General features: G+C 41.0%; 1 protein-coding gene across 1 annotated transcript; it reads left to right on the top strand.

The window, feature by feature from the left end:
• Positions 1-6,109: 6,109 nt before the first annotated feature.
• CCDC121 (coiled-coil domain containing 121) lies at positions 6,110-10,514 on the top strand. The gene is made up of 2 exons (XM_026708487.2): positions 6,110-6,183; positions 8,712-10,514. The coding sequence occupies exon 2, from the start codon at positions 8,714-8,716 to the stop codon at positions 9,587-9,589; it is 876 nt and encodes a 291-aa protein (XP_026564272.1). The 5' UTR covers positions 6,110-6,183; positions 8,712-8,713; the 3' UTR covers positions 9,590-10,514.
• Positions 10,515-13,006: the final 2,492 nt, after the last annotated feature.

Here is a 13,006-nt window from a genome sequence, read left to right as displayed (position 1 = left end):
TTTCTTTCTTTCTTTCTTTCTTTCTTTCTTTCTTTCTTTCTTTCTTTTTCGTTCTTTCTTTCTTTTTCTTTTCTTTTCTTTTCTTTCATTCTTTCTTTCTTTCTTTCTTCCCTTGCCTTCCTTCCTTCCTTCTCTTTCTTTCTTTCTTTCTTTCTTTCTTTCTTTCTTTCTTTCTTTCTTTCTTTCTTTCTAAAATATGAGAAATTATCTATTTTCTTGCTAAAACTAGCAGGGTAGATCTCTAGTTGCTCAAATCATTTTCATTCTCTCTCTTGATCAATCTTTCTTTGTTGAAAAACCAGTAATTTTGGGTGTATCGCGCCCTCTTGCTGACAACAACAAAAACAATTATTTAGCAAGCTGGTGCAGAGACGTCATTAAGACATAACGGTCTGGCATGGCTAAGGAGTCAGAGGAAGCTCAGCTATCTATAATTTGGATTCTCACATCATAGATTTACACAGCACATGAGGCTAGGCTGAAATGGGTTTGGGTAGTTCATGATTCAGTATGCTATGAGAATCCATCAGTTACCTTGACATGCTGTTTATATCAAACCACTATTACAATTATTTAGGGGGTGGCTTAGTATGTTATATTGACACAGATAAAGTGTTTTAGTCAGCCAGTTTTAGGGTGTAATATATGAACCCAGCCACAGAGTGGCTTAAATAAAAATGGATTCAGCAGAAGGCAACATTTTCAGGACCTTGGAGAGTTCAATACAAGGAATGGTTGAGAGAGATGTTGTGTCAGCATCTATTAGTGATGAATGAAAGCTTTAAGAAGGTTAACCAAGTTAAGAGTTACTTCTAAATCAGGGGTGTCAAACTCATGTTGTCACCGCGGCATCATGTGAAGTATGGGGACTTTTTTCCCCTTCGCTAAACCAGGCGGGGGCAGGGCCAACACATGATGCATCTGGCCCACGGGCCATGAGTTTGACACCCCTGTTCTAGACTGAATGGCTCCATGGCCTTTCAGACTCTCTTAATACAGTTAATATACTCTACAAGTATTTAATATTTTCCCCTCTTCTGACATATTAAAATTACAACTTTGTGTAATGAAAGACCTAACACATAAAAGAGCAAATAATTAATTATGACTTTGTTACGATTATACTTCATTTAAAAGGCAAAAATGCCTACTGCGTTTTCTATATTTACACAACCTTCCCGTGTCTCTGTGAAGTCCCAATTTCTATAAAATGCTGTTTGCCTCAAATCACCTCTTGGTGCAATATGGAATCAGGGCACCATGTGGTTCCAACTGTCCAGTAGCAGTACAAGATTCCCTTGTAATGGGCTTGTGGTGCCTTGTTTTGTTGCAAACTCATCATGATAACATTGGCTAAGCATTTAATATTTATTTATTTATTATGTATACCACAATTACAACTTAGAAATATAAATAATAAAACTTAAGATTGGTTGATTTTATCATTAAAATTATTGGATAGCTTTCTATGTTTCTCAGTATACTGTAAACTGTAAAGTTGCTAAATATAATAATTTCTTCATACATACATACATACATACATACATACATACATACATACATACATACATACTGGATAAGACAGATTACTCAAACACCATCTTCAGTGCACATCATGACCATGAAAATAAACACAAACATACATCCTTTGCACTCCACACATTGAACCGAAAACCCGCAACACCGCACCAACACCACACTATACAGTAGAATTCAACAGAGCTACTGCCCTGGGATAGAAGCTGTTTTTCAGCCTATTTGTCCTTGTTTTTATTATCCTTTACCATCTGCCAGATGGTAATAGTTCAAAATAAGGGTGCCCATGATGAGATGGATCTTTGAGAATGTTTTGAACTTTCTTAAGGCAACAGGAGCTATAAAGCTCTTCCAAAGAGGGAAGAGGGCTACCAATGATCTGGACAATGACGTTAACCTTCTGGGGTGCTTTCCTATCTGCCACTGTGCAATGGGCAAACCATACAAAGGTGTAGTATGTTAAAATGCTCTCTATGGTGCAGTGGTAGAAGGTCAATCAGCGGTTTTTCATTCAGTTGTTGTTAGCAAAATATATGCTATTTTAAGATATTCTACAGTATATGGTTGTCCTCATTTAATGTCGGCTCAGTCACTGAATGTTTCAAGTTAAAAAAAGAAGACACTAAATGAGTGGTACTTACACTGAGTTCTCCTAGTTGCAGCCATTTATTTCAGCATCCCACAGACACGTGATTTCCATTTGCAACCTTCACTGCTGGCTTCTGACAAGCAAAGTCAATGGGGAAGCCAGCAGTAGATTGCAAATAGCAATCATGTTACTGCAAGAGGCTGCAACCATGCAAGATTCTCTACCTGGAACTCCTGTCACAAAGTTGTCAAGTGTTTGTGACATCACACACCTTATTGCCGTGTTGCTTAGTGACAGAACTCCTGGTCTCAATTACCATTGGTAAACGAAGATTACCTGCGTAACATCACTCCTCCATTTTGATCCAACCCCCTTGTGTTGGAGATGAAGGTGAAAACAAACCATCCTGAATGAATTGCCATGCATAGGAAGCCGCAGGAGCTGCTGCTTTTCTCAGAGTAGTGAAAGGAAGTCATGGGCTGCAAGCTTTGTCCCTTTCATACAGTATACATGGAGGGTGTCACGAAGCATCTGCACAAAAGAGCCAGGGCTTCAGTGTCTTATATGTTGCAGTGCTGCCTGTATCATGCTGCCCTTATGGATGCTGTTCCTGCCACCTCAGAGAGGTATTCCTGAATTTAAGGAATTCTAGCTTGAAATGGTTTGGGCATCAGTCCAAATATTAAAAGGAATTTCCTACAGAAAACAAGGAAAATCAGGAGAATTAGGGAAAGCCAATAGCACACAGAAAACAACATTAGTTACATATTAGCTACTTAAATTTGGGGTGATGTGCTGGCCTAGAGGTGGAGCTCTTGCCACAGAGTCAAGAGGCTGTGAGTTCAATCCTAGGTAGAGGCAGATATTCCTCTCTCTAGGTACACTGAGAATATATCTGCTGAACAAAATTCCACATTGGCAACAGGGAAGGGCATCCGGCCATCAAAACACTCTGCCCATTCAATTGCCCAGACTCCACCCCACAAGGGATTATGAAGATGATGATGATTAGCCATTTGAATTGAAACTTGGTTTGGGGTGCATATACAGAGTTCCTTGCAGAGGAGTCTGAGAGTATTTTAAGCCTTCTTTGTATGCTCTTGATTAAAAAGACTAAATAATTAAAAAGACTCAAAGACTGCAGAATGGTGTGAGCTATTAAACTCTAAGCAAAAGGACTTCTTTTAAAATATGACTTTGGTAAGATATTGGGTCATTTTAGATTTTTGAAGGTGGATATCAAACCAAATGTACAACCAGAGATGGACACTGAACACTGGTAAGAACTCATGTCTAAATCTGTAAAGTAGAATAAGAGCAAAAAAACCATCAATTCTTGGTACTTATTGCATCCACAGAGCCTGGATCCTCAAACCTGTTCCATGAAACCCAGACTCTTCTACAGAAGGATGGGCAAACCACAATTCCAAACCATAGCTAATGTTTGGAAGATAAAGATGCTCGTAAAGATGAGATAAAGATGCTCATATCCACTCTCAATTAGAAACCAGCTGGACAGAGTCTACTGGGATACGTGGAGCAATGTTAGGTAGAATTATCTGTGATTCTTTTGAACAGAAAGTATCAGAAGAAGTGGAGAAGTTTTTCTATGGTTTGAATGTTGCCACAATCAACTTGGCTTGACCCCTGCCTTTCATGTCTCCTCCAGGCAGAGCATGTATAGCTGGATTCAGGAGGCTGTTAATGTTTCTTTGAATAATATTGTTTGCCTTGAAGGAGACACCTCCTGCATTAACTTAGCCATTCCTGACAACTTTCCACCTAATTTCCAATATTTCTTTTCTGATGAAGTTTGTAGTGTAGGTAATGGGGGACGTATAGCCCAGAAGGAGTTTGTGTGTAATTTGAAGCTCATTCTGGACTCGTAGTTTCTGCTGAAACAGCAGGTAGAAGCTGTGGCAGGAGAATCTTTGATGGCTCCATCAGTTAATAGTGGAATTGTTTAATTATTTCTAACAGAAGACATCTTTGCCACTCCAGGGTGAGACCAGCTACTATTGACATGATTGCTAATCATAGTTAGAAGAAACTTCTTAAAATACTTGCTTGAAAACAAAGGAAAGGAAGTTAAAAGACTGACATTTCTCCTGAATAGCTGGAGGTTATTTAAAACCACCATGAAAGAGGCTTAGATAAAATTACATCAGATATTAGATCAGATAATGTTGCTAACAAGCCCAAGAAAAGCCAAAGCTCTTAATGAACAGAATAAAGGGAAAAAAGGAATCCTACCTTAAAATTCATAATCTCCTGTTAAGAATAAATTAGAACAGAAATATAAATTTATGGTTAATAACTCTTATAGATAAGATAAGATAAGATAACTCTTATAGTTAATCACCTGGTGGATAGAATAATTGCAATTTGCAAATGGAATATCTCTTCTGCCAGCCTACATGGAGCCGAACTCCATCACTTTAGCAAAAAGGAAAAACACTCTGAAATCCAAGACTGTAAATGTCAAACCTGGAAGGATTATACTGATTTGTCACTACCTATTGTGACAGACAGTGCCCTTCAAATCCCTTTGCCAACTTTGCACAAGTCTTTACTCCACAGTTATTGGGGCTTACGATTTTCTTTCCAGTAGTCAGATGAAACCTAAATATTTATACGATAATTGAGAGCCTTAAATATTTGTATTTTAAAAGGTCCTGCAACATACAGTGTCTCTTGGAAGCAAGAGGGGCCCTAAACTCATAGTTCTGATCCAAACCTTGTTCCAAGGAAACAAACACAAAACAGAGGTAACAGCAAAACCTTTTCATGATTCTTTATGAATTCTGTTCCTTCACGGCTAAAAGGCTGTTTCAAATTAATTATCTCTGATAAGAACAAGCTTGCCAAGGTTGTGCAAGGCTTCTAAGAATACTAGATAGTCACTAAGAAATATTTCAAACACAAAGAGTCTCCAAACACCAACCAAGATACTCCGAACGTCCACAAGGCTTGAGTGCAACAACTTCTTTGCTTCCTGCAAAGAACTCCGGTTTCTCAGATGACTTTTATCTCTTAAGGAAGAGGCCATTACCTTGCAGCCTTACTCCCGAGTCGCCCGTGCTGCTGCAGCTGCTCTTTCCTTTGAGCAGCCCTGCACGCACGCATCCTGGACACAGGCTCCTCAGGGACTTCTTCATCACTGCTGCCAGCCACCACAATTTCCGAAGGCAGCATTCTACTCCCTGATGGACCTGGCTCCATCCCTGCATCACACACATGCCCCTCATCTGAGACCTCGCTCTCTGAGGCCTCAGCCATCTGCACCTGCTGCCGTGAACCACAATAACTCTATTCTCAACAATTCCCAGAAGCAGAGAAATAGAGAGACGGAGAGACGGAGATGAGAGAGACAGAGAGAGGGGTTGGGGGGAGGGAGGGAGAGAGAAAGATGAGAGAGGGTGGGGGAGAGAGAAGGGAATTTCATGCATATGTGTAAGTTGATCTGATTAAATACAGCATATAATATAAACGAAGCACTCCCTTGCTCTCATTGTCAACACCTCATCAAAGATTACTAAGACCAAATGGCTGAACAGATGGAGAGGCCTATAAAGGAGAATATTTGTAGCTCAGAGCTGAAATGAGGGGTCCTTGGTTATTTTTTTTTTGCACATATTTAATTATCCAAACTAAGTAACAACACCAGGACTGTGCAATGCAGCTCTGACAATGTTATCTAGTTCAGATAATGAACATCTGCAAGACAGCAAGACAGCTCAGAGACCCCTCAAATGGAGAAGCTTCAAGAAGCACACAAAGCCTTCATCCTCAACTTTGCAGTGGCAGTAAGAACTGGCCAGGCTGAATGTCTCTTGTGTACGTACAGAAATGTATTGTCACCCAATTCCTCAGCTTAGCAGCAGCTGCTGTAGTGAGCCAGACAGCTTGGAAGGCTGCATTTTCTGTCTTGGCTCCTGAGTCACCAGATGGGTATGAAAAAAAGCCACTCCTCCTCCTCCTGGCGCCACCCACTCCCAGGCACTAAGCAACAAGAAAACACACAAGGGATTTGTTCAAGGCTGCAGAAGAAATTTCAGGTAGGCTCTGTACACTCTTTTTGTTGAGCTTCTCTCCCTCCTTCCCAGCAGAACACACCCTTCCATCTCACCTCCTCCATGCTAATTGCCTCCTTCATAAACTACTGTATGAAGCCCTCTGGATTTTCACTCCTATCTTCTTCCATCTTTAGAAACCCTTTAGTTCTGCCTGGCCCAGCTTTTCCGCTGCTGACTGAATCCCACAGAAATTAGAAAAATGTTTCTGCGTGAACTTGAGCCTTAGGCTGATCTGGCCTCACGAGGTGGTTGGAGCAATTGCCCTTGTTGTTCCCTTCTCTTAACGTGACCTCGGTCAAGATTATTCTCTCTGCTTTCTCTTTTAGGAAGTCCCCCACTCAAAGAATGAAATATTTTGGGAAATATTAAAAAGGAAGAAATAAAATATTTTCTCTAAAGGAGAAATAAAAGAAATATTTAGGGAGGCAGAAACCAGCCCCAGTTTCCCTGCCCCCAAGCAGAAACTGAGGAGGCCAACTTTTAGAAATGCAGATTTCGTAATCCATTCAGACAGACTGAACAACAGACAACAGATAATCAGAGTTGGAAGGGACCTTGTAGGTCATCTAGTCCAACCCCTGCCCAAGCGGGAGACCCTACACCATTTCTGACAAATGGCAGTCCAAACTCTTCTTGAAAGTCTCAAGTGATGACGTTCCCACAACTTCCAAAGACAAGCTGTTCCATTGGTTGATTGTTCTCACTGTCAGAAAGTTTCTCCTTATTTCCAGGTTAAATCTCTCCTTGTTCAGTTTCCATCCATTATTCCTTGTCTGGCCTTTAGGTGCTTTAGAAAATAGCTTGACCCCTTCCTCTCTGTGGCAGCCCCTCAAATATTGAAAGACTTCTATCATGTCTCCCTTGGTCCTTCTCTTTACTAGACTAGCCATGCCCAGTTCCTGCAACTGTTCTTCATATGTTTTAGCCTCCAATCCCCTAATCATCCTGGTTGCTCTTCTCTGTACTTTTTCTAGAGTCTCAACATCTTTTTTATAATGTGGTGATCAAAACTGGATGCAGTACTCTAGGTGTGGCCTTACTAAGGCTTTATAGAGTGGTATTAGTACCTCCCTTGTTCTCTCTGTTAATGCAACTTAGGATTGCATTAGCTTTTTTGGCTGCTGCTGCACACTGCTGGCTCATATTTAGCGGTTTTCCACTAAGATTCCAAGATCCCTCTCACAGTTACTGATATTGAGCCTGGTTTCACCCAGTCTATATGTGTACTTTTGGCTTTTCTTGCCTAAGTGTAGGACTTTACTTTTCTCTACATTGAATTTCATTTTGTTAGATATGGCCCAATGTTCTAGTCTGTCAAGATCCCTCTGGATTTTGAGCCTATCTTCTTGGGTGTTAGCTATTCCTGCCAGCTTAGTATCATCTGCAAATTTGGTAAGTTCCCCTTCTATTCCCTCATCTAAATCGTTAATGAAGATATTGAAGAGTACTGGGCCTAAGACGGAACCTTGTGGCACCCCACTGCTTACTTCCCTCCATGTAGACTTAGACCCATTAGGGACTACTCGTTGAGTATGGTTTGTCAGCCAGTTGTGAGTCCATCTAGTGGTGGTGCTATCTATTCCACTTTTTTCCTGCTTACTAAGAAGTAGGTTGTGGTCTACTTTATCGAATACCTTGCTGAAATCTAAATGTATTATATCCACAGTATTTTGTTGGTCTACTAACTTAGTCAATGTGTTGAAGAATGAAACAAGATTGGTTTGGCATGATCTGTTTTTAACAAACCCGTGCTGACTGCTAGCTATTACTTTACTTGTTTCTAGATGTTGGCAGATCTGTTTTTTTATTATCTTTTCCAGTATCTTCCCGGGTATTGATGTTGGGCTGATTGGTCTATAGTTTCCTGGGTCTGTTTTTTTTCCTTTTTTGAAGATGGGAACCACATCAGCTCTTTTCCAGTCCTCTGGTGGTTCCCGGTACTCAGGATTTTTGAAAGATATGGTGCAGTGGTTCTGAGATGACCTCTGCCAGCTCCTTTAAAACTCTGGGATGTAATCCATCAGGCCCCAGTGATTTGTTTTCATCAAGATCAGACAGGTGTTCTCTTATTATTATTTTTTGCTTATTTTAACTTTTATTTCTGGTCTGTCTTTTACAGTTATGTTTTTGGTGGGTTGAGCTTTAACAAACAAAAGGCTGGTAAAATTAGCTCAGACGAGCACCTAGGATTTACATTTCCCCTTTTGCCTATAGGGTCAGCCATGACCACATAGGAATCTGATAACAACCAATAGAATATTAAAGGACATGTTCTTGCACAGGAACAGGAAGCTCAAATACAAAGTCCAAAGAAGGTATAAAACACGCCCACTCTCAACTCCATTTTGTCAGCTGGCCCCAGAATCACATGTGGTTGGTGATTCTGTTTCACCTTTCTTTCCAATTGGCCTGCATGTTGTTTCCAGCATCTTTCTCCCAGCTTGGAACTGAACCAGATAGATGTTCCTTCCAACACTCTCTTGACCTTAACATGTCTATCTGCTTTCCAGTGATGGCTCCGAAGCCCCGAAAGAAAAAGAAAGCACAGCCGCCCAGTTCCAAGCTCACAGCTTCAAGGGCTAATCTCAAGGACACTGTGGAACCCATGCCAGACAATGACTTGCTGCTGCCAGTACAACAGGAATATGAGAGCATCTGCCGAAACCTGGAGGATTTGAGAGGGAGGAGGGCACAGCTGAGGGCACAATATGATTTCCTCCAGCAAGAGGCACAAGATCTCCAGAATGAGAGCCGGGAGTTTGCCAACTACCTAGCCAAACGAGCTCGAAGGCACCAGGGTCTTGCGGTTTCTCTAAATGAAGAGAACCAGGAGTTGCTGCACCAAATCCAGAAGCAGCACCAAGAAGTGATTACCCGTTCCCAGGAGCAAGAGGCAGCCCTGCAGAAAGAGCTGTTCCAGAAGGAAGCTGAGCTGGCCCGTCTCAGCTCTGAATTGGAGGGACTGCACGAGGTCCAAGCCCTGAAACAAGAGCAGACAACCCGCATTCGGGAGCTGCAGAAGGAGTTGGCGGCTGCACAGAAGCAGCATATGCAACACCTGGAGGCAGCCAAGATACGAGCCTTGAAAGAGAAGATGGCCCAGGAACAGATGGCAGGGCAGGAAGTGGAGGGCTTGGCTCAGCAGGTGCAACAGTTGGCCTTGCGGTGCCTGCAGGAGCACAGCCAGACAGTCTGCCAGCAGAATAAGGAGCTGAAGAAGGAGCTGCACCAGCTGGTGCAGCGAGTGCAGAAGCTGCAGGAGCACAAGCACCGATTGCAGAAGCAAATGGAGCAGCTGTGGCAGGAACAGGGCTGTTTGCAGGACATGGCCCATCTGCGTGGACGGTTGAGCGGTAAGGGTTCTGGCCTTGTGCTAGAGGAGGAGTGACATGGCCATGGCCAGGGAAGCTGCATTCAGCCAAGACAGTCAACTAGGACACTTGAACACTTAACAGAGGGACTGGCGCAGCATTGATTAGTTGGTGTGGTTTGGATTATTTTGGGAAGGAAGAATTAAACCCCTGCAGTAATCCAATTAGAAAGTGACTAAAACGTGAACTATTGAAAAAAACGGTATGTTTCATTTAGTTTACTTTATTGTCATTGCACCTGGTACAACGAAATGAAATACCATCGTCAGTGTACATTATGACTATGGAAATAAACACAAACACACATCTATCACATTCTACACATTGAATTGAAAATCCCTGATATTGCATTCATATTGCACTAGACCCGTGATGGCGAACCTATGGCACGTGTGTCACAAGTGCCACGCAGAGCCATTTGTGTTGGCATGCGAGCCACAGGCAAACTTACCTTACTGCTCATGCACACGCCTCACAGCTGATTTTTTGTTGTTGTTGGTGGTGGTGGTTTGAGGCCTTTTTCAACCTCCCAGAGGCTTGGAAAAAGCCTGTGCAAGGCTGTCCAAGGCTGTGCAAGACTGAATTATAGGCCCTGTAATACCACAAGTGATGAAAGCCCAGGTCAGGTCCTCTTTTATGGTATGACTCAATGGGCAAAGAACTTTGGTTGCAATATAATGCTTGATCAATAGGAAAAAATGTGGACAAATGAAGTTTATATTGAAAGAAAACTGTTTTAAAGTGATGTATCGTTGGTCCTTAATGGCCGAGTAAGGGTCAAATATGTGTATAAAGAAATTTCAAATGTATGTTGGAAATGTATTTGTAAAAATAGTACTTTCTATCATCTCTGGTGGATGGTGGATGGTGACAAAACAGAGGTATTGAGACCAGATCTTTATTTTAATTCAGAAAATTCTTGAAAAAAATATAAAACTGAAACCAGAAGTCTTTTGCTGGATAAAAAAAGTTTAAAAAATGGAACTTTGTTACTATATGTGTTGACAGCAGCAAGACTTTTATTTGCACGAAGATGGAAAGATATATCAATTCCCACAATGGAAGGACAAATGGTCAATAAGTGATGGAGTTGAGGAGATGGCAAAAATGACTGAATATAATAGAATAACAGGAGTTGGAAGGGACCTTAGAGCTCTATCCAACCCTCTGCTTAGGCAGGAAACCCTACAGCATTTCAGGCAAATGGATGTCTGATCTCTTTTAAAAACTTCCAGTGTTAGAGCATTCATTAACTTCTGGAGGCAAGTTGTTCCACTGATTAATTGATCTGTCAGGAAATGTCTCCTTAGTTCTAGGTTGCTTCTCTCCTTGATCAGTTTCCACTTGTCCTGCTTCTTGTCCTGCCCTCAAGATGCTTTGGAGAATAGCTTGACTCCCTCTTCTTTGGGGCAACTTCTGTGATATTGGAACACTGCTATCATGTCTCCCCTAGTCCTTCTTTCCGTTAAACTAAACATATCCAGTTCCACCAACTGTTCTTCATGTTTCAGCCTCCAGTCCCCTAATCATCTTTGTTGCTCTTCTCTGCACTCTTTCTAGAGTCTCAACATCTTTTTTACATCGTGGTGACCTAAACTGGATGCAACTAATTGACTGCTTTAATTAAAAAGAATTTATCTAGTTTTGTTTCCATTTGGAAATGACTTCAGAAAATAATGAAATTTTGATTTTAAGTTTTGACTTTGTTGTTATAGAAATGGCTTGAATTAATAGAAATGTAGAACAAAAAGTTGAGGTTATAACTTTTTAAATAATAAACACTGATAAACATTCAAAGAGATTGGAATGTGGATCACCACCCCCATTCATAACTGCTAAGGGAAACCAGCCCTCTCATTCCCTCACTTAGGATTCTTCAACCTGAAAATGACAAGACTACCAAGCATCCTCCAGGCATACAAGTAGGATGAGCATCTCCTACCAGGAGAGCGTTGAAAATATCCTCAAATTTATCCCTTCTATACAGTTGGAGGATCAGTTTTTCATCTCCCATATGTCAAATAGTATACATGCAAGTATCACAATTTCAGAAACCTGCCCTCCAAAATAGTATCTCAGCTGCTATTAAGTCAATAAAAGGCTAGAAAATGCAATGACACAGCATGCAGTGTATGGTATTAACCTTAGGCTTTCCAAATGTAACAAATTTGGCCAATTGATGAGAGTTTCCATTATACAAACTTTTAAAAATGGATTCATTTAGAAATCAAGTTAAGCATGTGTGAATATGTATGAGAGGGGATCAAATTCTTCTTTCCCATTATCATAGAAGTCATTTTTAAAATGGAATTCTTCTGAGTTTTGACACTGATAGGTGTAGACTGCATATACTAATAGATTTAATAGCTATTTATTTAGATCATTTAGCATTTAACTTGTTCATTTATTTTATGTTGTCCAATTATTTTCTTTTCCCAAGGCTAATAAAATGTTAATATGAACCAATTGGGCTTGACTGATTACTTTGCCCAAGATAATTTGTCCTACTGCATGACTATAGTTTCACATTGCCAGAGAAAAACTCTGTATACAAAGGAAAGACAGGTTAATATATAACCCATGGCAGCTGAAGGATAAAGCCAACATAGCAGTCCTGCTGGGGACGGTTTTAAAGGGGAAAGTAATGTCAGACCAACTGAGTGAGGTTAATGCTTTCATGACATTTTAACAGTCCCAAAGGATCTTCCCAATGCCTACATGTTTTGCAACTCCTTACCTTGAGGCTCAATCCTTATCTGCAAGCGATGCTGAATAAAAACATCTTGATTGGTCTGTCAGAGAAATAATCCCACTGTATGCTCCCTTGAGAAGCTTTGTTAGCATTATTACATATGATGTATGACCATAGCGGAACTTACCAATTATGGTTGCAGGTTGTGATTAAGTGAAGCGCTCACCTCACTTTATGATCCTGCTTTGGCTATTGGGGTGGTTAAGCAACTGTGCAGGTTGTTAGGGGGAGCATGGGGTGCCTCAGTGGTGGGGAAAATCCAGGGAGGCCTAGTGCATCCTCCCAGTTGACACGGGGCCTGCTTCCAGAACTGTGCCCATTTCCAGGTTGGTACCACATGGCTTCCATGTAGGAAGGCCATGCTGTGGATTGGCTGAAGGAGATCTATAAGGAAAATAACTGAGCCACGTTAGAGGGATGGGAGGAGGTGGGAAGAGAAAGGAGTTCCTAAAAAGGCTTCATCAATTAATTATTCCGTAAATACTTTTGCACAATACAAGGGGACTTAATTTATCCACAAGCAAGGCCAGATCAATTTGAGTTAAATGTAATTACTCACTAGATGAGTCCAGCCCATTTATTCAGGTTCTGCGCTCCTGTGTTAAATCCACTGGAAAGAATTCAGTTGTTTGCTTTTTATTATATACTAACAGTAAATGATAATTTTGACACCAAAAAAAAA

Source organism: Pseudonaja textilis, chromosome 1, assembly GCF_049901715.1.
Source record: "Pseudonaja textilis isolate UNSWEBS1 chromosome 1, rPseTex1.2, whole genome shotgun sequence".
NCBI lineage: Eukaryota > Metazoa > Chordata > Lepidosauria > Squamata > Elapidae > Pseudonaja > Pseudonaja textilis.
This window is presented reverse-complemented; position numbering and strand designations above follow the sequence as displayed.

Excerpts from the sequence above, each read along its gene's own strand:
- CCDC121 (XM_026708487.2), top strand. The coding sequence starts at position 8,714 with ATGGCTCCGAAGCCCCGAAAGAAAAAGAAAGCACAGCCGCCCAGTTCC.